The following is a 27,826-nucleotide window of genomic DNA, read 5'->3' on the forward strand; positions in this document are numbered from 1 at the left end:
GCTGCTTAGTTCCACAGATTTCAGTTGCACTCTGTTTATGCAACCATGTGGTATCATACTGCTCCTACAAAAATTCACTGGAATTATCTTCTGTAGCTTCTAACTGCTTAGTGTAATAATTCATGAGCCCAAACCATGTTCATCTGCTGCTTCTCTGCCTCCATATTCTCATCTATATGACCTCATAACCTTTTACTTGTTGGCAGATTTCGGCATACGCACAGCGTAACCCAATTCTGCTTAAATAAATTAGCATTGGCTGCTGCCACTGCTTAAGCTAGAAAGCCCAATTTTGTTTTCAGCTGCTGCTACACCAACGAACCGAGTGTAAACGTAATAGTAGATAATTTGGTGTTTGAATTAGAAAGCTAGCCACCCAGTGTAATTCTGCAGAAATAAATTAGCTGCTGCCACTGCTTAAGCTAGAAAGCCCAGCTCTGTTTCAATAAATAAACTGCTGTGCTGCCACAGCAATGAACTGAACATTTAAATAAAATAAGGCAGAGTGCGTCTGCTTAAATAACACCGAGGCCGAGCGTAGATTTGAATTAGAAAGCTTGCTAACAGCTAACCATAGTACACACACACACACACACACACACACACACACACACACACACACACACACACACACACTACCTTAAATCACTTTAAACACCAAACGTAATAGACTGCTTAAATAAAATAATGAACTGGTTAATAAAATAATGAATGAACCATGATTCCATGAACCAGTGCCACTCTACAATCAACCACTCACTCTGCTTAAATAAAATAACACCGAGGCCGAGCGTAATTGATAGCCTAATAGCTAACGATACACTGCTGCTACCAATGACTCTCTTGATTTTGAAACAGAAAGTGGAACGGCCTGTTTCTTACCTGGGAGCCCAAAGCGTGTGTGGGTGCTAAGCACAGCAAACTTTCCACAGCTGCCATTGCCCATTGTTGCTATATTCCCACCAATCTGACAGAGTTGAGTCTAACAAAGCTGATGTCATCACACACTCCCCTGTAGGCTGGAGATCCATGGTGGCTTCAGCCACAAATTTAAAGTTGTATCAAAACAAACATAAAAAATAAGCAAAACAAAAAATTCGGGAAATAAAGGGGCCACTTCGGAATTCGTGGCACCCCATTATTTTTCTTTAAAACTAGTAAATACCGTGGAACTCAGTATGGTTGAGAGGTATGGTCCTGACACACAGAAACTGTGACTACAACACAAGTGGTGAATTCTGAAACAAACTACTACTACTTTAAACTGCTACAAATGGAGAGAATTCAATCTTCTGACAGTGTGGCTGTCTCTCTCAACCCATTGCTTGAATTCAAGATTACTGTATTTCAGAGTAGGGTGACTACTCTAGATAGCACAACCCTGGACTCTGTAGAGGTTCATCCGCATTCACTACTTCAGAAAGTACCCCTCAAAATTCTTAGCCCCTCCCTAGTGCTATTGCTTTAAACAGTGGTTGCTGTAGAAAAGGGTCGGGGGGGGGTGTACCATATTTTTACCATGTAGCAAACCATTCAACCAATACATACAATAAATTCCTAAACTATATCTAGACTGCTTACTTAAAAGAAGAGAAACCACTAACTGCTCAGCTAAAATCACAGATAGCACCACAATGGACAGTTTCAAGATAAGAGGTAATTTATTCCCTGCAGAGTAAAAGCTAGTTCTGTCATGTTCACGTATTGCAGCATGTGGAAATGCAATTAAATGTTTATTAAGATACAGTCATCTACAGCAAACTGCATTCTTCCTCATTATTTACATAAACTTAACGAATGCCCAAATTACTCAATTGTACATAATGTTACATAGTTTACAAATATTTTATGAAACAAGGCTTGACAAGATATTTATAAGGGCACCTTGAATGCAAGGTGTAAAGGGCTAATATCAGCTAAGACATTCCATTCTTCCCTAAGGAATGATTTATGTGAACACTTGCTTTTGTGCCACTCTGGAAAGACACCAAAGTTCAGAAAATGTACTAAGAGCAGAGCACAAAGTTTGTGCCAGTCTTTTGGGATCACTTACAGATAAATCAGTAATCCTGTAGTATAAAAAGAAGCCACTGGATCTAACAGATCAGGAGGCCAGCCTTAGCAAACAAGAGGCTTTTGCATGTTTTAGTGTATTATCTTCATCACAATTTGTTCCCTTTTCTCCAGTCTAATATGCACTTTTTTCTAGTTAAAATTCAGTGGCATTTTTTGAATTTCACACTGCCCATGCGCAATGAAGAATATTTTCCAGTCGCTTCCAGTGTAGAAGACTTGTACCCTTAACTGAAACAGAAAGCTACAAGTCAGGAAATCGGCTAGGATCTTCTTTATAGTCAGCAGGAATGGTAAAAATGGACTCTTCAAATTCATCATACCGAAACTCCTGAAAGGTTACTGTAGCTGTGATAGTGGGAAACACTGGTATGTCTAGACAGGAGGAGAAATAAAATTTGCAAATACTCATTAATTACTGTGTATATAAAACACTGAATCATACTAAAAACACTATCACAAATCAAAACTAGAAACTTTGTTTAAAATAAACAGCTAATCAGCTCTATGAACATGCACACTGAATTACTACATCAAACCAATGAAACATCAGCTGGACTTCATAAATTTACTGGTTAGAAACATTCTAAGACTGGTAAGGTTCATAAAATAGAAAGCACAAAGAAAATCCAATTCCAAGATGTTCTCTGGTTCACTTGGCAGCTGCTGCAATTTAGATGTTTTAAAGAAAGCTGTAAAATAGCTGTAAAGCACAGCTGTATAAGGCACACTACTTAGCAGTAGAAATTAGAGGACAGTAAATCATTGCATTTAAGTTCAAATATCTTACTCCTGTATTTGTACGGTTGCCAAAGTGGTTATGAAGACCTTCTACATTGCCCACCTGACCATGAAGGGATTCACATCCAGATCAGGAGAGGTCATTGTACCCCTGTACTCTTCACTTATCAGACCAATGATCGAGTACCAACGCCCCATTCGGAATGTACCTTACCCGACCACCTGCAGCAGTTGGAAAGACCCCAAAAGTTCCTCACCAAAAGGATAAAGGGGCTCAAACATATGTCATACGCTGCCCGACTGAAGAAACTCCAGCTCTATTCAGTCGCATACCGTCTGCTCAGAGGTGATCTGTGCCTGACATACAAGGCCATGTCCAACCCGGAATTAATGGACATGCTCCACCTCAAAAAATCCAAATCCACCAGAGCCACGAGAGCAAGAGGCTTAAACCTCAACACGGATATAAATAGGACATGCTGGAGGGACAGATTCATCACCCAGACACTTCCTACACTATGGAACAGAATCCCAGTCCATGTGAGGCAGAGCCCCTCACTGACTCTGTTCAAGAGAAATCTTGACGAGTGGATGGGAGATCGTAGGTTTACCCCGGGAATCATCTCTGTGTCACTGCTGGACAGAGGCACAGCAAACTAATGGGTATAGTATTCTCATCCTAAGGGGTGGTGAAAGCCACACACACTCTGGCTAGGCTTATAAATGCCCTAGGGCAGATAGCCTAGTATGAACCTATTTACCTATCCCATATGAATTTTTGCAAGCAGTCAAAGTAGTCCTCAGGTTAAGCATAGATTGATATAGGTGGTGGGGCTTTCCTTGATTTCAGTTCTTTATCTGAAACCCCACAGGGAAGTGTGCTTTTGTTAAGCAAACATCAGCATCAGCATTTGAAACATAAAATGAGCAACACACTCAAAATACCTTGTGATTCTGTGCAGAGGTCTGTACCAATGATAAATTCCCAACTAAGAAGATACACTTATGCACATTGTTGTGATGCATCAGTAACACCAATGCTGTGGAAGGAAGCAGCAATGCTGTGCCACAGCACTAACTTCATTTATATGGTGAACCCAACAATGTAGGAAATTTGTGAAAAAATACAATTACAACAAGGGAATGAGGGACAAAGGCTTTAATTTTACACTAGCCTTTTCTTCAGAATCTATTTAGGTATGCACCTTAAACAGCACTACTTTCACTGAAGGCAGCAAATGTAAAAGTAAACATTGTGGGTACACAGTCCCAGGCAATACTAGACCACTTCTGGGAAGTGCAGAAAAAAAAAGCACAGTGGATGTGTGTGGTATGCTTACCAAACTACTGGTATATAGAATTGTTAGAAAAAAACATGACCAGCACACATTCACATGCGTGCATGTGTTATATCAGATTAGGCAGCAATAACACTTCAAGTATGGAAAATAAAGTAGCAAAGAACCCTGTAAGAAGCAACGTTATGCTTGTGAAGTACAAAGCCACATAATGGGATAACCTTTATAGACAGGTTAGTAAATCATCCTACATTGAAATAAATTATGCTCCACATACTTTGGTAATACGTCACCAATAAAGTACACTTAATCTAATAAACAGAAATGTGAATCATTTTTATCCTGTGCAGCAGAATGGCAACAAAAATATTCTCAAATAATATTTGTAGAGGCGAATAGTCTTCAGGAAGAACTTACATTCAGCATAATGGACTACTATTAGATTAATTCTGAATGCATAACAGCAACAATTAAAATCATGCTTTAACAAAAACAAGATATTCTTACTTTGAAGGATTTTTGCGTTTTTCTCACAATATGCCCAAATAAATCAGTCTAGAGACAGAAAAGGTATGTTAAATGCAGGGGACTATTCTGATTTTAGTATGTGATCAAAGCAAGTTTGTTTCAATAAAGACGTGTGGAATTCTGGTTTTAACAAGTTGAAGGTAGTACTGTTGCCACTAAGCTCCTTTTCAGAACAATATAAAATGAAAATACAGACTGTTGCTACTCAAAGAAAATTTACATTAATCAATATCTAGGCTGGTGCTGCTGTTAAAGAGAGTTAGTACGTTAGCTAGAGGTCTACTGAAAGCTGAAAAGAGGTGCCTGACTGGTACTGCAATGTCAAAATACTAGTGAATTAATTAAGGATAGATGTTTTGGAGCAGTCTCAAATGCTTTAAAATTCTTGTCTACCAAGAAACAATTTCTGAAAACAGGTCAAGGACACCGTCACAGTATCTTCAAAGGCAGTTCATAATGAGATGGAGTGGGTTCTTGCATACTATTCTGATGCAATAACAAACCTTCAGTCTGATGTCTGACCTCCTTAATGTCAGTGTGCCACCAAACAAGTTAAATTTGAGGCTTTAAGGGAGCAGCTTTTGGAATTAGAAGAGTGGGTACAAAGAAAGATCATTTAACTTAGTGGTGATAACTGGCTTTCTGACTCGGGCTTTAAAAGAAAGAATCATTTTAGCATTGCAGTAACCAGGAAGGGTGCTTAAGCACAAGGAAAATAAAGCATACTGTGAGAACAGGGCTTTTTAGTTGCCACATGGAAAACAAGAAATGTCTTTACCTCGTATGTGGCTGTTGAGTACATAAGACTAAAATTGACTGAAATTTAGGATTCTAGATCCTGCAAATTTCAGAAATCAAATTTTAGGTGGGTCTAAGAACTTTGCTGAAGTGGCTTTATTACAAGAGAGGCCTGGGCTGCAAGCAGACCTCAGGGGACAGAGTTCATTAGATGAGTGTTAGGGTACAGCCACACACTTGTCAAGCAGCAGGAATCCCAATGAAAATGCAGTCTTCTGACTCGTGTACCATACAGTAGTACATCTTTTTCCCTCTGTAACTTTGTAGTCTGAAAAAAGGTTTAAGGACTGGAAGCTAACAATACCAGATAATGTGGGAATTACCAGTTTTTGATGAGTACAGTCTTTTTTATGACATAGCTGTTTTTGGATAATGCATCTTTTGTTATCAAAATTTAAATCACTGAGAATGTTGACTGTGATGTCGTTGATTTCGACTATGTATCTGGATAATATTCCAGAACAATTTGTAAACCAAGGCTGCATGTATTTGATCTGGAAAATACCGGGTATCTGCTGGTCATAAAACAGTCTGACCTTACTCTGGGAACTGCTAGGTCAGCACAGCAATGCATTCTAAACAGAGTTGCAGTTTTTTTTTTTCACCCACAAGAGGACGTAAGAACAGAGCAGATGACTTTTTTCATAAGGTTAAGTGAACTGTGACAGGAAAGATTACTGTTATGACACTGCCCAAAGTTTGATCATCATCTTTTGGTGAACTGAGCTGTTATCCCCTTTCCCATAACTATAATGGTGACTTTCTAAACTACTTCAGTGGCTAAGTAACTGAACAGTTTGGAAAAAGTTCTAGAATGAGCTACAGACAGCTTTCCATGTATGGGAATATCTACTGTAGACTTCCCAGTGCAGTCAAGTAAACTGTGGTGTACAGATTACCTTTAAAATAGCATTAAAAAAGATTAAAGTTATTTGCTCATAAAAAAATAAATGCACCTCGTCACCACAGTATGTGGTGCATGATGTGACTTTTATGTATTTTTTTCTATAAAGCTGTCAGGAAAGGTGCTATTGTCTTATTTTAAGCCTCCTGGGTCTAGCGACTGTAATATCTTCCACCCAGCAAAAGCGCACGTGGAGCCACTAGCAGCTATTGTTAATTTTTTTTCTCTCCTTTTACCTAGGAAGGCTTTAAGAAAATAAGGTACCCTTTCAAGTTTAGTGTTCAGGAATGGCGTTATGCTTATTGCAGCCTGCTGGATCTAGCGACCATCATGCTAGATTATACTTATTGTAGCCTGCTGGATCTAGCGACCATCATATTTTTAATCTAGTAAAGGCTTAAGTGAGCTAACACCACACCAACTAGAGTTTGAAGATCTCTGGCTGGTGGGTTGTTACATATTAGGATTATAGCTGTGTTAGTACGGTGCCTTATGTTTTATCATAGAGACATAGCTCTAGCGACTATCTCATTTTGACTAATGACTACCTTAGCGATTTGACTTTGGAACAGATTTGCTATGGATTATTTTGTATAATTAGCTACCCCCTGTGTATAAATGATGCTTTTGAGCTACGTTTAAGGCTAATGTTAAACCTGCTGGAACTAGTGACTATTTCTCTTCCTGCCCGGTGAATGCGCAGTATTTCAACACCATAACTTCATAGGCTACAGTACATTGATAGAATTTCTAAACCATATTAGTTAACAGTTGTTAGAAACTGCATTTAAGTTTTATTTTAAGCCTGCATTGATTGTTTTTCCTGTATGTTTAGATGTATGCTAATTTGTATTGGACAGAGTTACCCATCTTCAGCAACTCTTGTCTTTTTCGTGATTATACTGAGACTAGCCTCACTACTGTTTTCTACATTGGCTTGTGTATTTCAACTGTTAAATTGCTAGTAGGCAAAAACTGTTTTCTTTATTTGCTGTTTACAACAACCCATAGCAGAGTATTATTTTTCTAGTGTCTTTTCTAGGATGCCTACTGTAATTTTAAGGACCTTGTTACTAGAGCCAGGTGCTCCCCTGCCTGCTACAGTATAATATCTGTATTTTATTCCATTAAGATGTGTAAAATGATAGCATGTTTGCTTATACCTAACACTCTTACTGCATTCTTAAGCCTTTTCTAAAGAATTATTTTTTTTTCTTTCACTACAGCTCTTTCTCTCTATCCCATGGTTCCAAGCTCCTCAACCTTGCACACCCTGAACTAAGAAGCTAAACACACTGCTTGAAGTAAAGGAACCCAGTAATAATCTCCTATTGCCTCATCTACCGCCTGTTATCTCTGTACCTTTCCAAGAAAGGAAGTCAGAAAGTATGTAATTTTTCCTACGAACCTGGCTACTGTGTGTTTACTGTAACTACTACTTTCTAGCAGACTAAGGCACACTTCCAAACCTAGGCTAGCCAGCAGCCATATCCCCCTCTCTGCCCTCTGTCCCCTCTCTCTCTGTACACTTTCCAGCATATTGCCTGCAATACCGTGTCTCCCCTATCCCAGTTAAGGTATTCCTCCTAGTACAGTGTTTTTAGTACCAGACTATCAGGATTCTCAAGGATATAATTTTCCTACCACCTCCATAAGGCAATTTCCCGCTGCCCAGACCTTTCCCCTCTTATTTCTACTATCATTTCCCATAGTAAACTGATTTTATCTCTTACTGCCTCCATTATAGCATTTCTCCTGCATAATTTTGTCTCTTACTGCCTCCACGATAGCATCTCCTGACGCTATCCAGACCGGTAAACAAATCTCTCCTTCTAGAATTAATCATTTTTCACAGACTGATTGGCATATATGCCAAACACGTTTCGTGTTTCTACCCGCTCCGTTCGCCCTGCGGGCTCACTCCGCTCCTCTACCCTACCCCCAAATCTCACCCACCCCCAGTACACCTGAGTTTATACATCCTGAGCCACACCCCCAACCCTAATCTACCAATTACATCTTCTCAAAACTCTATTTCCATTAACAAACGTTTGGCTCCACCCCCAGAGCACCTGACCTATACTTCCTTAGTCAAACCCTCAACCCTAACCTACCAATTACATCAGTTCACAACTCTATATCAATTAAAAAACTTTGGCTCCTTTTTTAGTTAGCCTTACCTCTCCACACCCACCTTGTCCCTCAATCCCTCTACAAACCACAACTTCTCTTTAGTTTCCTCTTCCATTTTGCCTAGCCTCCTCCACCCTTCACCTCCCATTATGTATAACTACTGTAGGCCTCTTCACCTAAACATTATTTTCCTATCCATTGGCCTCACCTCATTACTTGTATCTCATTGCCTAACTTCCTATGAATCCCCAGCTTTTGCTACATTTCTTCACCTCCCAAGACAAACAAACCCTCTCTCTCCTATCACCTCCCTAACACACTGTAACATAACTTCCCCTTCATCCTTCATGCTACCAAACTTTCATAGACTAACCCATATAAAGTATCTCCAAATGAAAAAAGGACACCTTTCTCTCTGTAAAATGTTCAAACTAAAATGCAACCCTCAAAACTTCTTACTGCTACATGGTGATATCCACCCAAACCCTGGTCCTAACAACACCACTCCAAATACTCTTTCAGCCCCTACTACCACTCCCCTCAATGTCCCAAAAAATCTAAACTCTTTGCTTATAGGTCACCTCAATATAAGAAGTGTTAATAATAAAATAACCCAGCTACATGCCCTATTACACATCTATTCCTTTGACATCTTATGCCTTACTGAAACATGGCTCAAACCCACAACTAAAGACAATGACATTCTCCCCCCTGGCTACAACATTCTCAGATTAGACCGGCTAAATAAAAAGGGAGGTGGAGTAGCAATACTGTTCAAATCTCAACTGAAGGTCACATCATTAGACTTATATCCCTCACCACCTAACAATGCAGAATTTTTAATATCAAAGCTCCAAATTAATGCTAAGAAATCAATATACATTATCTGCTCTTACATTCCCCCCAGGAACAATATCAGTACTTTAGAAAAAACACTAAGCTGGCTGTCCATGTCCCTACCACAAGAAACCATACTCCTTAGTGACTTTAATATTGATTGGAACAGCTGTACCTCTGCTACTCCAACTACACATATAAACCTCTTTGGCTTCCACCAAACCATTTCCTTCCCTACCAGATCCCACAAGCCTAGCAAAAAACAAACTATATTAGATTGGATACTAGTGAAGAGTGACCCCCATACTTATCAAACAGGTATACTCCCAAACAATATTAGTGACAATTCTCTTACCTATATCTCTAGGCAAAAGACTCTCATTCATAATCTACTAGCTTTTAAAACTACCAGAAACAAAAAATATTTCAACCCTAGTAATTTTCAAGCTGAACTCAAAGCATGCACTTGGTCTCCTCTAAAATACCTACCTCTTGACAAAGCAGTTTCATACTTTAACAAAACATTTTTACAGATCCTTGAGCACCATGCTCCCACTTGTACTGTTAGAACAAAAAATAAACCAGCCCCCTGGCTGTCTAAGGATACAAGGCTAAACATACGATTAAGAAAAACTCTGGTCCAAATGGAGAAAAACTAAAGACCCAACTGATCACCTAAAGTTTAAACAAATTTGTAACACCACTAAAAAATCCATAATCCTGGACAAAAAAAAACTACTACCTCAAAATTCAACAAAACCAACAAAACAATCCTCAAAAGTTCTGGTCAGGTATCAACAAATTGCTCCACCCAGGACAATCCAAAACACCTACCCACTCTAACCTAAAACACCTACCCCCTTCTAACCTAAGCCAAACCCCTCCCGACCAAATTGCCGACACCTTTAATAACCTTTTCTCTGAAACAGTTCAGTCTCTAGCAACTACCTTACCTACTATTAACACCACTAAATTTCCCACATCAACCAACTTACCCCAGTCTTTTAACCTTCAACCTATTCAAACATCTTTAATACACTCCTTGCTTCTTAAACTTAAACCATGTACTCTATCAGCAAACCTTCTCCCACCTGAATTCCTGCAAATTGCAGCTGGTGTACTTGCCTACCCTATTTCTAGCCTAATAAACAGAACTATCTCTGAATCATATGTACCATCCATCTGGAAAATCTCCTATATCATCCCTCTGCATAAGAGAGGTACCTCAAATGAATTATCAAACTTCCGCCCAATAGCCCTTCTCTCTCCCCTTGCAAAAATATGGAGAGATGTATTCACCGGCAATTACTTCAGTACCTCCTATAAAACAACCTACTAGTTGACTGCCAACACGGTTTCAGGCCACAACATAGTGCTACTACAGCTCTTCTATCCTTTACAGACTGCATTAATAAAAACAGGAATTCAAACCTATCTTCTGCACTCTTCTTAGACCTCTCAAAGGCCTTTGACATAGTTAATCACCAACTATTGATAAGTATACTTGAATCACTCTCCCTTGATCATCAACTAATAAAATCGTTCCAATCCTACCTAGAAAACAGAAAACAAGCTGTCCTGTGGGAAAACAATCTATCTTCTCAGCTTCCTATCACCCTTGGTGTCTCTCAAGGATCCATTCTTGGACCTCTCTTCACAATTTTCATTAATGATCTAAAAACCTCCCTTCCCCAAACTACATGCATACAACATGCAGATGATTCAACTTTGATATGTGCCGCATCCTCCCCTGCAAAATTACATACTAACACACAGTCGTTACTGTAGTTGAAAATTGGTTCCATCAAAGATGTCTCCTCCTCAACCCCCAAAAAAACTAAATTACTACTATTTACTCCCACACAGAAGTCCCCCTCAATCAATTTCATAGTGAAATCTAACGATGGCACAGAAATAGCCCCTGAAACTACCACAAAACTCCTTGGTGTAATAATAGATAACCATCTCAACTTTGACACACACATTAACTCAACTATTAAATCAGTAAATAGAAAACTTGGATTCCTCTACAGAATCAGACCATTTCTTACAGAGTCAGCAAAGATCTCTATTGCCCAAACCCACCTCATCTCCACCCTACTCTACGCCTCCCCTATCTATACGAATCTATCCCAAAGCAACCTAAATAAACTAGCAACAGCCTACAACAACATAGCCAAATTTGCCACTGGCACCCCTTTCCGTACTCACCATTGCCTTAATCTTAAACTTCTAGGATGGCTGGAAGTACAAAACCAACTAGCTTACCAGCAACTCATTTTTATTCACAAAATTTTACATCATCCTACAAATACTCCCATACTGCGTAGCCTAGTTAATTCTTATAAATACCTTCCTACCCTAAGATCTGCTAAAAAGCTACAAGTTGCCACCACTAAATCCTTTAATAAATCTGGGGACTGCCTATTCTCAAATGCAGTTGGCAATACTTGGAACAAACTTAAAACTGAAATAACATCACTTACCTCCACCAACCTTTTTAAGACAAAACTGAAAAACTTCATTAAAACCAAATGGCTTTGCCCCTGCTCCAAGCCAGACTGATACTTGCATTTTCTTTTTTTTATTCCCTAATCTACTTCTTTTTGCTGAGATTTCTCTACCTTCTATATATGACATGATTAAATATTTTTTCTCTTCTAACTCCCACTGTGCTTTGTGAATTTTTTATGTCCTATTTTGTGTTTTTCTTTCCTCTATATACTCACATATTTAAGTGTATGTGTGTATTTATATGTATGTGTGTATGTATATTTTATATATATACATATATATACATATATATACATATATATATATATATATATATATATATATATACATATATATATATATATATATATATATATATATATATATATATATATATATACTTTCCTAAACAGTAGTAGAGGATTTATTTATAATTATTGCTGCCAATCAATTGTATACTGTCATTATAATTTTTTCTGTATATGATGGACTATGTAATTATTTTTTTTTATATATTTCAACTGTTCTGGTGGACTATTTTGTGTGTGTGTATATATATATATATATATTTTTTTTCCTTTCTTTGTAATGACTCTGAGCTTTTCTCCTCAGGCCTCTACTGAAATAAATGTGCTGAACAGCATTTTTGCTCCATCGGTGATAATTTTCGTCTGTTCCTTTCCGAATAATACTGTATTCCCTAGGATTCTGTCATGGAGGCAAAGAAGTAAACCTTAACCTGAGTGATGTTAACTCAGTGAAAGCACGTGGTGTGTCCACAGACTTTGATACATCATCTCGCATGCGCAAAGATGCATCCATGAAAGTCTATTAATATACTATGTGGGGAAAACCATCAGGAAATTCGCCTGTAGAATTTATGCACACAGACGCTAGTGATTAAAAACAAGGGCCAAAGCAATGCTTTGGATAGACATTCAATTCTTTGCTCTTGCTTTAAGAAATTCACATTTGGTGTACTGGAAGTGGTTAGCTTTACAGAATTTTAAGGGAACTACAAAGTATGGCTTGAGTGCTGTGAATTGCTTTGGCAGATCAAGTTAAGAGCTGACAAGTACCCAAGACTTGATTTCATTAATATCAAATGTTTCTCGTTAGCAAAGAAACTAATTTTTTTTCTTCTCTGCCAAGTTTTTGATATTATGTATTTTACATCTTGCATTTTCACACTATTTGACTTTACTGAAAGACAGTCATTGATTGGTTGTTTAGAAATCACACGACCCTGGAGCAAACACAAACTAAGGCTCATTCAGTCTGCCAGTAACGAACATGCAACAGAAGGTTGTCAAATAAGATATTAAATTTATTTGATGTATTTGTTATGCATGGTAACCATTTTGGAGGTTGGTAAATCAGTACCTTGACCTGTACAGTTATTCAATGCTGTTTCCCACAACTTACCTTTAAACTCTGCAACAGAATTGGACTATACTATCAGTTCTGATACAGTAGCATGCAGTACAATTTAGATAATCAAAATATAAGAAAATCTAATACACGTTGGGGCACATTACCTAACTTTACAGGAAATCCTGGTGGCAATTTCATCTGGACAAATTCTCGAAGTTTGTTAAAGTGCTTGAATGGTGCTATAACTTCTAAAACATTCAGTAACCTAGAAAGGGAGAAAAAAAATATTTGTTTATGCTGTATGATTTATTTTATATATGTAAGCTTATTTAATAAAATGAAAGAAAACAATGCCTTTAAACGACTGATCAAATGAAAAGAAAAAGCATTCAACAGTGGCAAAGCATAAAGATAATTACCTTTTGCATCTACATTCCTTGACAAAGTTTGGGGATATCAAAGAAAGAATATAAATAAAAAGCGATATGATAGACTAATGTCTGACTAAATCTTAATGCAGCATGACTGGAGCAGGATTAAAGCTGCGCTAGTGTACTTATTTACTAGTGACCAAAATTAAAGAATTTGAGGGCTTTACAATTTACAAAGGACCGTGAAATATAAAAAGTACAGTTGTGTACACATCATAAATGTAGATGTTCCAGTGTATTCACTGTTGCAGTTATCACATTTGGGTTATCTGCCTGCAGGTAGCCCTCAGCCGGCCTGAATACCAGAGTCTTGGGATTTCTGCGTCAGATGCTGTCGCTTCTTCCATGACGTCAGGTCATCAGGGGTATAAAACATGCAGCAGACACCATTACATCAGGTTTTTGTCAGGTGCCCCCACAATAGGAAGCAATTACATGGTATGGAACACCCCCAGCAAAAAGCACACACACATGATATAAAATATGCCAAACAAAAAAGGATAGATAAAAGTAAAGAGAAGTCAGGGGGCTGGAGGGAGGGTAACCAGGACTGCAACAGTGAATACACTTGAACATCTACATTTATGGTAAGTGTACACAACTGTACTATGTTCTTCGTGTTTCACTGTTGCAGTCATCACATTTGGGTTGATTCCCAAAGCTAAGGAAGGGTGGAGGTAGTTAAGGAGCATTAGGGCTGGCAATCAGGCCCTGTAAGACTGCTGTGGCGCTGGATTTAGAAAAGATAGGCAAGTGGTAATGCTTGGTAAAAGTATGTACAGAGCTCTAGGTTGCAGCTTCCAGGATGTCCCTGGTAGGGACTCCTCTGAGAAAAACAGAAGAGGTAGATGCAGCCCTAGTGGAATGTGTTCGTATCCCCTGTGGGGTAGGTTTTCCATGGTGCTTGTAGCAGAAATGGATGCAGTGTGCTATCCATTTGGAAATGGTTTGCTTTAAATGGCCTTCCCCTCTGCCCCTGCAGTAAAGCCGACTAGCAGCTGGTCAGATTTTCTGAGAGTCTTAGTCCTGTCCTAATAGAATCTAAGGAGTCTGTGCACGTCCAGAGAATGCAGTATCCTTTCCCCTTTATTCTGAGGATTAGGGAGAAAGTAGGCAATTGAATGGACTGGTTTAAAGTCACAATAGACACCACCTTGGGCATAAAGGATGGGTTAGTCCTGAGGGAAACCCTGTCCGCATGGAAGATCATAAAGGGCTCCACTGCCATAAAGGCCTGCAGTTCAGACAGACTTCTTGCTGAAGTGATGGCTAGAAGTAAAGCTGTTTTCCAAGAGATGAATTTCAACTCTGCTGTAGCAGCCAGTTCAAAGGGGGGGGGGGGGGGAGAGTAAGTTTTACCAATATAAAGTTAAGGTCCTAGGCTGGAGTGGGAGCTCTCCTGGGGGGGGGGGGGTCGGTCTTAAATTTTTGGCCCCTCTAAGGAACTGTTTTACCAGAGGATGAGAGAAGACGGGTGGGCTCAGTATTATAATGAGCCAAGACGGCTGAGGCATGAATCTTAATTGAAGAGAAGGATAGGCCCTTGTGGAGCATTTCTGTTAAGTAACCTAGTGTATTAAGTAAGTTGGGCACTGTTGTGCCCATCCCCTGAGACTGGCTCCAGGAACAGTATCTTTGCCATTTTTCTGAATAAGATTTTCTAGTACTGGGCCTCCTTGCCTCAAGAATGACATCCAGAACCTGCTTACTGAGGATTGCAGAGGTGAACTCAAGGGATTAGCCAGGCTGGAAGGTTCAGGGTTTGAAGCTGAGAGTGCAGAATCTGGCCTGCCTGCTGGGACAGCAGGGAAGGGGTCTGAGGCAGGTGCCATGGTTGTAGCACTGTCAGATTGCGCAAATGAGGGTACCCAGTGCTGGTGTGGCCAGTCTGGTAAAATCAGGATTGTCCTTGGCTTGTCCTGTTTGATCTTTAGTAGAACCTTCGAGAGGAGAGGCAGAGGGGAAAAGGCATAGACTGAGAGGCCTTCCCAGGTAAAGGACAGGGCATCAACTTTCCAAGCTTGATTGTGGGCAGTTCTGGTGCAGTATTTGTCCAACTGATGGTTCTGAGTGGAGGCAAATAGCTCTACCTCTGGTGTCCCCCCCATTTGTTCCTCAACAGCTTGAATATTTTGGGTTTCAGTTTCCATTCGTGTCAGTCCATGTGATTTAAGTAGTCTGCCAGTGAATTTAGTTTGCCTGGCAGGAATTGAGCTTGTAGGTGCACTTGGTTGCTCAAGGCTGTGTTTCACAGAGCCATGGCTAGTCTGCAGAGTGGGTAGGAATGGGTTCCTCTCTGCTTGTTTATGTACCACATAACTGTGGTGTTGTCTGTCTTTACCAATAGTTGTCCTGGAAGAATAAGGTCTTTGAAGGCTGTCAAAGCATTCTATACAGCTAGCATTTCTTTTTCATTGATATGCAGGTGCATCTGCTTTGGGTTCCATTTGCCCTGAATGCACTGCCCTGCCATGTGAGCCCCCCATGCATGGTCTGATGCATCTGTTAGGGTTTGGGCAGCAAGGGGTAGAGTGAAAGGGAGTCCCTTGTTGTGCTTGCAGGCCTCTGCCTACCAAAGGAACTCTGCCCTTAGACAAGGAATGATAGGAATTATAGTTTCCAGGTCCTGAGAATGTTGACACCATAGACTTTTTAGATACCATTAAAGTTTCCTCATATGCAGTCTTGCATATGGAATTAACAGAATGCAAGAGGCCATGAACCCCAGAGCTTGCAGTACTTTCCTTGCAGATAGCTGGGCTTTTGTGGCCAGTAAGTTGTCAAATAAATTTGTTTCTCTGGAGTAAGGAATGCCCTCTGGGAAGTTGTGTTCAAGCTTGCTCGCAAGAATACAATCTGTTGGCAGGGTACTAGGTGTGATTTCTTCTCACTGATGGTGTACCCCAGTGAAGTTAGAAGTCTCTTTACAAATGCCAGGTGCTGTAATAGCAAGTTCTGACTTTCCACCTGAATCAGGCAATCGTCCAAGTATAGGTAAATCGGAATATTTCTCTGCCTGCAAAATGCAATGGCAGGAGCTAGGCACCTTGTGAATACCCTGGGCGCAGTAGATAAGCCAAAGGGATGTGCAGAGAACTGATAGTGCATGGAGCCTGCCCTGAAGCGTAGGTATTTTCTGCAGGATTCCCTGATTGGGATGTGCAGGTAAGCTTCTTTTAAGTCTAGGGTTTGCCAGACAGGCATCCTTGGGTAGCATAGGAAACAGCTGTTGGAGAGTTAGCATTTTGAATTTTGGAACCACCAGAAAGGTATTGAGAATAGACAGATCCAGGACAGGACGCTAGGAGTTTTCTTTTCTGGGAACCAGGAACAGTCTTGAATAAAAGCCTTGTCCCCTTTGCTCTGCTGGGACAGGTTGAATAGCCTTGATGCGGAGGAGAGAGAGCACTTGAGGTCTGGCCACCCACTTACTTTCGGAGCGAGTGGAAGTGGAATCTGTATCCTAGGGAAACTATGTTTAAAACCCATTTGTCTTGGGTAATGTATTCCCAGTTTTTTGCATGCAGGGCGAGACTTCCTCCTAAAGGTGCAAGTAGTTGGCCAAGGCTTGGAGGAGTTAAGGATAAGTCACTGTGCAATTCTACCATAGGGGGTGGCTTACCCTGCTTTGGACGTGGGAGCACCCCACTGCTTAGATCTGTGCATAACCAGAGACTGAAGTCTTGGTGGTCTGCTGCCCCTGGGTTTGGACTGAAAAGGCCTGGAAGGGACTGGAAAGGACCAGTTCTTTGAAGGCCAATGCAAACTGAATCTAGGTGGCTGCACTTGTAAGAAATCTTTAACAGTTTGCATAGATTTAGCTTTTTCCTCCATTCTTTTGAGGACGACTTCTGCTTTATTGCCAAATAGGCGCTCTTGGTTTAAGGGTGCATCCAGTAATTTTGCTTTTACATGATCTGGCAAGTTTTGTTCCTTAAGCCAAGCATGCCTTCCAAGTACAGACCCAGTGACAGAAGCCCTGCAAGATGCTTCTAAAGCATCAAAACCACACTGCAAAGTATGTTTACCAACCTGGTTAGCAGAATGCATCAACTCTTGTAAATCTTTGTGTTCTGCAAAGTCAGGAATCATCATTTTCTGTTTAATTAGCCCCATAATATGCTGCTGACACTAAGATATGAAACTAGCAATTTAAAGCCCTAATGGCCAGAGTAGCAGAGGTGTACACCTTCTTACCCCATCTGTTTAAAGCCCTAGAATCCCTGTTAGAAGGGGTAGAATTTTTGGCAGCAGTAGCCTTAATGCCTTTTTGGTCCTTGGGAAATGGTCTCTGGATCTGCAGTAGGATTCTTGAAAAAGAATTTGTGAGAGTCAGGTACTCCTATTAGTACCTGTCAGATTTCCTGGGAGCTGGAGGCAAAGTATCTGGGGTAAGGCTGGATTCCAAGAAAACATCATCTACAATCTCCAGAACAGGAGGGGTAGCTCCTGTGCTGAGGCAGGTTTAGAAATTCCCCAAGTCTCTTTTTGGACTGAGAATAGTTGGCTTTCCCAGTGGAAATGATCCCTAAGGGTATGCAAGGTTTCACCAAAAGAAAAATATTTTGGAGGGGAAGCAGAGGGAATGGAATCCTCTGCATCAGAATCCTCATATGTAGATAAGGGTAAGTCCTGGTAGTCAGAAGGAACAGAGATATCAAATTCCTGATCAGAAGAATCAGAAGGAAAATCAGTTCTAGGTCTCAGAGGGGAAGGCTGGCTTCCCCTAATTAAAGTAATAAGGTCTTCAGCCACTCTAATCATTTGTTTTTGAAGTATGTGGGCCTGAGAATGTGCTTTGGTCGTCTGTTTTCTAGGCGTACTGCGAACTTTAGTAGTGAGGAACTCAGTATTTTTGGCTTGAAACAAAGTCGTCGGTTTAATATGAAAATCGGTAGGTCTGAATACACCCTCAGAAGCCGGAGCCTACACAGCTGCGCCAGACCCACCCAAGGTAGAGACATCCTCAGGTTCCATAGTCGAAGAAGCATTTCGCAGCATACCAGACTCCAAATGGGTCTCAGTAGAGGCCTGCAAATCTGTAGAAGCAGGTATCGGGGGCTGTGAATGCGCCTCACTGAGTACTGGTGGACTGGCGACTAGCTTAACGGAAAAGTAATCGGCAGTTTTGGACCTATGCGGTCTGTCTCTGTCTTTATCCTTACATTTTTTTGGAAGATCGGTATTCGGATGGTTTAACGAAGCCATTTCGGAGTATGGAGATTGACAGCGAAAATATTTAGCTATAAAAATAGCCAGATGACGAATAGTTCAGGCATTGAACAAGGCACAAAACCGACAGCGAGTGACGTCGTGGTCTGGGCCTAAACAGGTGACGCAGTAAGAATGAAAATCTTTATGAGGTAAATGCTTTCCACAGGCAAGACAACTACTACTTTTTTTTGACATTGGTTAGAGCAAGTAAAAAGTATCCCCAACGAGGTACTTATCTTTTAGAAGACTTCAGGTCTGAAACTGGAAAATGAAAATTTCAGGAGTCGACCGACCGGCACTTGTGAACTGCTTCTGCTTCGGGCACTGCACGGCAAGAAAGACTGACGTAATGACATCGGCTGCATGTTTTATATCCTGATGACCTGACGTCATGGAAGAAGCGACAGCATCCAACACAGAAATCCCAAGACTCTGGGCTACCTGCAAGCAGATAACCCAAATGTGATGACTGCAACAGTGAAACACAAAGAACATTAAGTATAATATCCATTCCTTCGAGTCAAGAAAGGGATTTACAAAACTACTACTAGCAAAATACCAAACAGTGTTTTGCTTTTACAAAGTGTAAACATTGCACTGACAAATGATATATAATCTAGAGAGCACTGAAAGCATTAAGTGTACTTACGATTCAATTCCTAGAGGGAAATCTTGGCTCATGGCTATGGTTGCTTTAAAAGTCTTCTTGCTCTCCTTACAGACCAACTCTCTACCAAGATGAGGAGATCTAAAGAAAGAGAACAGCTGTAGTGCAACCTGGTGAAGCATGGCAACATGACAAGCAGCAAAACACAAACACCACCCAAGTCTTTTGAGCATTACAGAGGTACTGTAAATCTTGGTTTGAGATCTATTACCCTAAAAGAAGCTCAGATGTAACCAACATTTTAAAAAAAGTACATAACATTTACTAAATTAATTTATTACAATAAATATTCCACTGAAACTGTTGTGCTGGGATAGTGGCTATTCTAAAGCATGAAGCTTTCCATTATGCTTCGCTCTCCAAACTGACATCTCTAATGTTCTTTGCCTCCCACCACAGCTAGTGAAACACCACACTATTACAGATACGTCATTCCTTAGTATAGCCACAATTTTTTTTTAAACACACCTTTATTGAATTATCACTTGTGACACAGGAAAATTTACATTTATACAAAAGTAATCAAACTATATTAACAAATTAAACATTGTACTTCACATATATTGCTATATATCATATAACCTAAGCAACATTACATACATTTTTCAACTTCTGCCCCTTTTTTAAACAAGAAACAGCTTTACTAAACTATCAACAATGACATAAGCAATCGTACATTACTATAAATGAAAACAAACCACGCAGACACAAACCTAGTTACAAGCATTTTACATCACAAACCAAACTGACACTCCCAGTTGCAAACATTATACATCACTTATAATCTACCCAATCATTTATAGTCAAACATTACATAGCTCCTTTAAGTCCTGCCTCCTTTTAGGTTCACAGGTGGGTAACTAGGCTATCTGCCCGAGGGCATTTATAAGCCTAGCCAGTGTGTCAGCTTTCGCCGCCCCTTTGAATAATTAACTGAGCCTCTGTCAGGAAGAGCCAATGAAGTGATCCTAGGGGTGTATTTTCTGTTATCCATCCACTCGTCAAGGTTTCTCTTGAAAAGTGTTAATGAGGGGCACTAAAGATCCTTTATGTGTAAGATGTTTTATTTAGATCTGAGGCCAACTGCAGAAATATATGTGTATACACATTTTAACATATACGTTTTAATATAGTAAGCATTCAATGTTTAGTGCAGAAACCATTTATTATAGGAATATGTGCTTCACTGGTGTTGAAATTACAGCTCACCGTAGAACTGACGGAAGAATTAATTCTTTCAATACTGTTGCTTTTAATTTTTTGACCTGTCAGTCATAGCGATATGGCGTCAGGACGTTGCCTAGCGGTTTTACGCTTGAACATCAGTTCTATGCCGCTATGTATAGTAAGCTGAATGATGCTATATGTAAGAAATCTTGATTTCTAGTGCGTTTAAGAATTGATTACATTCATATACATGGTATCGTATACATGTTTTTTAAAAAATTTTTTTGTTTTTATCATGCTGAGTGTAAGTGTTTAAGCGAGACAAGCTTCAACGATATATGTAGTCTGTAAAATGTTTAAGCTTTGTAATGTTTGAACCTTGTTTCATCAACAAGTTCATATTTTTGGGGTCAATGGTTCAGTCCTTATTATAATAGTTGAATTCAATTGATTATTATGATTGTTTTGAACATTATGACCCATATATCGGGGTCTGCTTAACCTGCATTTCTTAACATAATTTTGAAAGAGTCTCGTAGAGATACAACTCGTGCTTATTGTTTTTAAGGCTTGTGAATGTGACTTTCAATTATGCTTTATGAAATGGCTCCCTATACAATACTAGTTTGTTTGGGAACACAGCACATTTGCCACTTCCACAGTATGTTTTTATATTTATATTTATGTGTTTTTTATTTATATGTTTCAAATGTTGATGCGTATACAATGCAACAGTTGCTTAGCAGCAAATTCACTAATTGATTAAGTGGTTTGGTTAATTGTTTGAAGTTCCCGCCTAGTGCGGTATAAATGTTGGATCCTTACTTTGTATTAATGAAATCTGAAGAAGCGCGGTTGCACCGCGTGAAAGCGCTCATTCCTTTTTCTGTTCCCGTTTTTGTTCTTCATTAAAAGAATACTTTTTCACAACGAAGTGATATCGTTTTATGCCAGCACAAGTGTTGCAGCTTTGCATGTGGTTTTTGGATGGTTCCGTTCAACAATTTGGTGACTTACCATTGCTAGCTTTAACAGCTGAAGTTATAGGAATAACTTATTGAACTGTCCTAAGTGGCTGGTTCACCACTCTCGTTTTACATTGTTGGTCTTTGCTTTTGGTGAGTGAACCACTTGACAAATTTCACCGACTTTTTTATTTATTATTTTGTGTTTTTTTGGTCGGTTATTTTGTACACTATGGACCCAGCTTTCCATCTTGGACCGGAGTCGAGGGATACAGCATCTACATGGAAAAGTTTGTTGCATTCCAATGACAACCCTTTATTGTCTCTGGACCTTATGCAAGACACGAATGTGGTACAGACACAAGCTAATGGTGAGAACCTTACAGAATTTTTTCCATTGTTGAAAAAGTTTGAAGATAACCTTTACCAGCTACAGAAATATGTTTGGCAGCGGCTTCACTTGGAAGCATGTTTACATTTTAAAATAGTCCCCAGGGGTATGAGGGTATTTTGTATGCCCACATATGGGGATTCACACCCCCAACTGCTTAAACGCTGGCAAGACTTGAACATTGAACTTGGGTTCAGTTACGCCAAACTTTTGATAGACTATTTTTCACCCTTAGAAAAGGAGCTAAGGGAGAAAACTGATATTTTGTATAAAGAATTAACTGAGCACTTTACTTCGAGTTTTTGCAAAGACAAGATTCAACATTTACTCACACAAATTAACTCGTTTAGTGACAGATTGAAAACCACCAAGCAAAAGAAATTGACACGGGACTTTAATGATTTTAAAAGAGGTCAGGTTTTTATTTGGCCACGACATCAGGCTGTGCAAGGAGCTAATCATACAACTGCTGCTGATCATCGAGACAGGGTTTTCCCCTCTAGCTCTACATATGCTCGTGCTGTACAGCCTTTGCCCCCTCTGATTTCCAATTCTACACATGATGGAGATGTGTTTCCAGTTGCAGCCAATAATTCCTCAGTAGCTATTGAACTGACTGATACACCTCCACCTAATCAGGAAGCCCTTAATGCTCGTCCTCTGGTACATCCGTCTGGTACCATTCCTAAACACACACTCACAATGACTTCTTCCACTGGTGCTTTTTTACCGTATCTGAAGAAGCAAGTCAACCCATACAACAGGGGAAGATCTCGAAGCAGAGACACTCGCAAAAGGAAGAACTCGGGGGAACAATATCCTCCAAACAGAAGAAAGATAAATTGACAAATGATATCTTGTTCAATTTTTCTAATGTTCCTCTGGATCCTTATAGTGTTAGTGTTTTGAGCAGAGGTCTTAATTTTATACCAGCTGTAAATGCTAGATTAACAGAAACTCTGATTGATCTGAGAATGTTCTGTAGGAACATAAGTCTGAAGCTTTTCTTTAAGACTAGCACGAATGATAGACCAGACACTCCACATCTACCATGTTACAAGGCTAATAGTACTTTCATACCTCCTATGCCTCCCCATGTTGAATGCTTCTTGAAAGTTTGTGAACACCAGTATTATAAAATATTTCAGTGTAACAACAAAGAAGGAAGATATTTCAATCTTAGTCCTTGTGAGTTTCAAAGTTTGAGTCATCTTAGGAAAGATTCCAGGGTGGTAATAAAACCAGCAGACAAGGGAGGAGGGGTAGTAGTGCTTGATACTGATGACTATCTAAGGGGTATGTCAGCCTTACTTTCTGAGGAAGAAACTTATACCATCATACCTCACAGAGAGGTTCTGCAGATCATAGATAGGGTGCATGATACCATTTATGATTTACTTATGTGCCGCCAGGTCAGCCAAGAAATATATAGTTTTCTTTACATTGAGTTTCCTGTAATACCTATCATCAAGGGCCTCCCTAAAATACATAAGAATGTTACACCGATACCTTATAGACCTATAGTATCAGGGGAACATTGGGTAACAGCCCACATATCTAAGTTCGTTGAGGATTTGTTGAGACCAGTTGTTAATCAGTACCCAACCATACTGAGAGATACTTATGATCTCCTAGATACCATCAAGGACATCAAGTTAGATATGAGTCAGAAACATACACTTATTACTCTAGACGTCAAAAGTCTATTTACATCAATACCCAACATTGAGGGATTAGAGAGTATTAGGCAGCTTTTGAGTAAAGAGTCTTCTCATAGTAATGACAGGAACATTCTTATAAGTCAATTACTAGAACTCATTCTTTGCAATAATGTGTTTTTATTTGGCGATAGGTATTATCTGCAGAAATGGGGGGTAGCCATGGGCACCCCCTGTGCTAATACCTATGCTAACTTGGTTGTCTTATGGTGGGAGAAACAGTTCCTCTTTCCTCATGAGAACTTTAGATATGTCAAACTGTATAGGCGTTTTGTGGATGATATCATTATCATTTGGGAAGATGACATATCATCTTTTAAGACCTTCCTCAGAAATCTAGAAGTCACCAGCAGCTTCTTAAGATTTACTGTTGAGTCATCCACTACACATATTGATTTTTTAGATGTGACCCTATGTTTTACCCCTGAAGGAGGCATTATATCAACTTTGTACAGGAAACCTTTGTGGCGCAATTCATTATTAACTTTCGATAGCATGCACCCTAGGCATGTATTCAAGGGAATTGTTAGCAGCCAATTTTTAAGGATTAAGAAACTTTGTAGTAAAGAAGCGGATATTATCAAAGAGGCTTCGACATTAGAAGATCTTTTTGTCAGCAGAGGCTATGATCCTGGAATGGTTGGTAGTATTAAACACAAAGTATTAGGTGATATATTGCATAGTGAATTTTCCATACATAAATCAACAACTCAAGTGACTTTGCATCACAGTAAGAGAAGTCCCAATTTTAGGGACTCAGTTAAATATTTAATCACATACACCAGTGACATTAATAGGATACAGAAGGTTGTTCGTGATAATTGGCACATACTAACTATGGACCCCTTAACCAGTAGATTTTTAGGGGAATATCCCATCTTTTTATATAAGAACAGCAAGAATTTGAAAAGGATGCTTTGTATGGATACCTATACCTCTATAGAAGGTCATAAGGTACCTTTAGTCATTTCACACAAACAAGGCACCTATCCATGCTATAATTGTAAAAGGTGCAGTTATATCACAAAGGAACAACCCTTTGAACATCCAACTATGGATTACGTCTTTATACCACACTTTTTTGCCAATTGCAATTCCAGTAATGTTATATATCTTGCTACATGTATTAAATGCACAACGTTCTATGTAGGTTTAACTAAAAGAAAACTACATGAACGCATTTATAACCACCTTTACGATATTAGAAAGAAGGTGGAAACTAATGCATTGGCAAAGCATGTTATAGAATATCCATCGCACTCTTTCACCTTTAGGATTTTGCAATTGGTGAATGACAATAATAGAGGTGGTAATAAGGAGAACAATTTAGCCACCTCAGAATTACAATGGATTCTGAAATTAGGGGCCCATCTAGCACCAGGGATTAATAGTTCTGTATCCCTGAAACCAGTGCTGTTGTCTCGATGATAGTACACCATACTCAGTCTTTAAGTAATAGTAAGGAGACAAATATATATCAAGTTATTATTAGTGAGATTCCTCTAATAAATTTTGTCTCTAATATATATTATGTTATGTTACGTATGTATGTGCTTCAATGTTCTCCTACACTGTCCCTGGTCATTGATTTATTTTTCTTGATTTAGTGATTTGGTTTTACGTATGTACATTTTTGTACCTTACATACATTCATAATGATTGTAAAGGATTTCATCATGTGCTTGATTTTTATAGTTTTCAAAATGTTTATTTTAATATTATTGTTTCCAGTATGTTGTTTGACCTCTATTCAGGCACTACATTGATAAGCCGTCCCCCCTTTTTTATTTTTAGCCATTACGGCTCATTTTTTTAAGATGCAAATTTATGATATCTATGACTATATTATGGCATGTCCTTGTTGTTTACAAGGACTTTATGGTCATTTCATAGACATGCATTCAGATTATGTAACAATTTGCTTGGTGAATCCCACTTCTGATTCTGTCACGTGGGTAGTTGTTTGCGAACACTAAAGATCCTTTATGTGTAAGATGTTTTATTTAGATCTGAGGCCAACTGCAGAAATATATGTGTATACACATTTTAACATATACGTTTTAATATAGTAAGCATTCAATGTTTAGTGCAGAAACCATTTATTATAGGAATATGTGCTTCACTGGTGTTGAAATTACAGCTCACCGTAGAACTGACGGAAGAATTAATTCTTTCAATACTGTTGCTTTTAATTTTTTGACCTGTCAGTTACAGCGATATGGCGTCAGGACGTTGCCTAGCGGTTTTACGCTTGAACATCAGTTCTATGCCGCTATGTATAGTAAGCTGAATGATGCTATATGTAAGAAATTTTGATTTCTAGTGCGTTTAAGAATTGATTACATTTATATACATGGTATCGTATACATGTTTTTTATTTTCTTTGTTTTTATTATGCTGAGTGTAAGTGTTCAAGCGAGACAAGCTTCAACGATATATGTAGTCTGTAAAATGTTTAAGCTTTGTAATGTTTGAACCTTGTTTCATCAACGAGTTCATGTTTTTGGGGTCAATGGTTCAGTCCTTACTATAATGGATGAATTCAATTGATTGTTTTGATTGTTTTGAACATTATGACCCATATATCGGGGTCTGCTTAACCTGCACTTTCTAACATAATTTTGAAAGAGTCTCGTAGAGATACAACTCGTGCTTATTGTTTTTAAGGCTTGTGAATGTGACTTTCAATTATGCTTTATGAAATGGCTCCCTATACAATACTAGTTTGTTTGGGAACACAGCACATTTGCCACTTCCACAGTATGTTTTTATATTTATATTTATGTGTTTTATATTTATATGTTTCAAATGTTGATGCGTATACAATGCAACAGTTGCTTAGTAGCAAATTCACTAATTGATTAAGTGGTTTGGTTAATTGTTTGAAGTTCCCGCCTAGTGCGGTATAAATGTTGGATCCTTACTTTGTATTAATGAAATCTGAAGAAGCGCGGTTGCACCGCGTGAAAGCGCTTATTTCTTTTTCTGTTCCCGTTTTTGTTGTTCATTAAAAGAATACTTTTTTACAACGAAGTGATATCGTTTTATGCCAGCACAAGTGTTGCAGCTCTGCATGTGGTTTTTGGATGGTTCCGTTCAACAATTTGGTGACTTACCATTGCCTAGCTTTAACAGCTGAAGTTATAGGAATAACTTATTGAACTGTCCTAAGTGGCTGGTTCACCACTCTTGTTTTACATTGTTGGTCTTTGCTTTTGGTGAGTGAACCACTTGACAAATTTCACCGACTTTTTCATTTATTATATTGCTATATATCATATAACCTAAGCAACATTACATACATTTTTCAACTTCTGCCCCTTTTTTAAACAAGAAACAGCTTTACTAAACTATCAACAATGACATAAGCAATCGTACATTACTATAAATGAAAACAAACCACGCAGACACAAACCTAGTTACAAGCATTTTACATCACAAACCAAACTGACACTCCCAGTTGCAAACATTATACATCACTTATAATCTACCCAATCATTTATAGTCAAACATTACATAGCTCCTTTAAGTCCTGCCTCCTTTTAGGTTCACAGGTGGGTAACTAGGCTATCTGCCCGAGGGCATTTATAAGCCTAGCCAGTGTGTCAGCTTTCGCCGCCCCTTTGAATAATTAACTGAGCCTCTGTCAGGAAGAGCCAATGAAGTGATCCTAGGGGTGTATTTTCTGTTATCCATCCACTCGTCAAGGTTTCTCTTGAAAAGTGTTAATGAGGGGCTCTGCCTAATGTAGTTAGGAATTTTGTTCCAAAGCATGGGGAGTCTGTGACAGGAATCTACCCCCCCCCCAGCATGTTCTATTTATTGCTGTGGCGAGGTTTAGCTCACTACAGCGAGTGGCTCGCAGTGACTTGGATTTCTTTAGGTGGAGCATGTCCATCAATTCTGAGTTGGACATGGCTTTGTAAGTCAGGCAGAGATCACCTTTGAGTAAGCGATATGTCACTGAGTATAGTTGGAGTTTTTCCAGTCAAGCTGCATAGGACATATGTTTGAGGCCAGTAATCCTCTTGGTGAGGTACTTTTGTGGTCTTTCCAGCTGTTGGAAGTGTCTTGTGATGTACATCCCAAATGGG

The 27,826-nt window shown here is 39.1% G+C and overlaps 1 protein-coding gene across 4 annotated transcripts in view; it reads right to left on the reverse strand.

Annotated features, from left to right (window-relative positions):
• Positions 1–1,642: 1,642 nt before the first annotated feature.
• The window catches only part of ANKRD13C (ankyrin repeat domain 13C), a 714,089-nt gene continuing 687,905 nt past the window's right edge, over positions 1,643–27,826 (reverse strand). For all 4 annotated transcript variants that reach the window (XM_044085814.1, XM_044085812.1, XM_044085813.1 and 1 more), the window contains exons 11-13: positions 19,474–19,572; positions 13,344–13,444; positions 1,643–2,448 (exon numbers count right to left, since the gene is read on the reverse strand). In XM_044085814.1, the coding sequence (XP_043941749.1) occupies positions 2,318–2,448; positions 13,344–13,444; positions 19,474–19,572 (331 nt within the window). In that variant the 3' untranslated portion in view covers positions 1,643–2,317. The remainder of the gene's footprint in view (positions 2,449–13,343; positions 13,445–19,473; positions 19,573–27,826) is intronic.

This window comes from Protopterus annectens, chromosome 10.part0, assembly GCF_019279795.1.
Source record: "Protopterus annectens isolate FY-2018-M chromosome 10.part0, PAN1.0, whole genome shotgun sequence".
NCBI classification, from domain to species: domain Eukaryota; kingdom Metazoa; phylum Chordata; order Ceratodontiformes; family Protopteridae; genus Protopterus; species Protopterus annectens.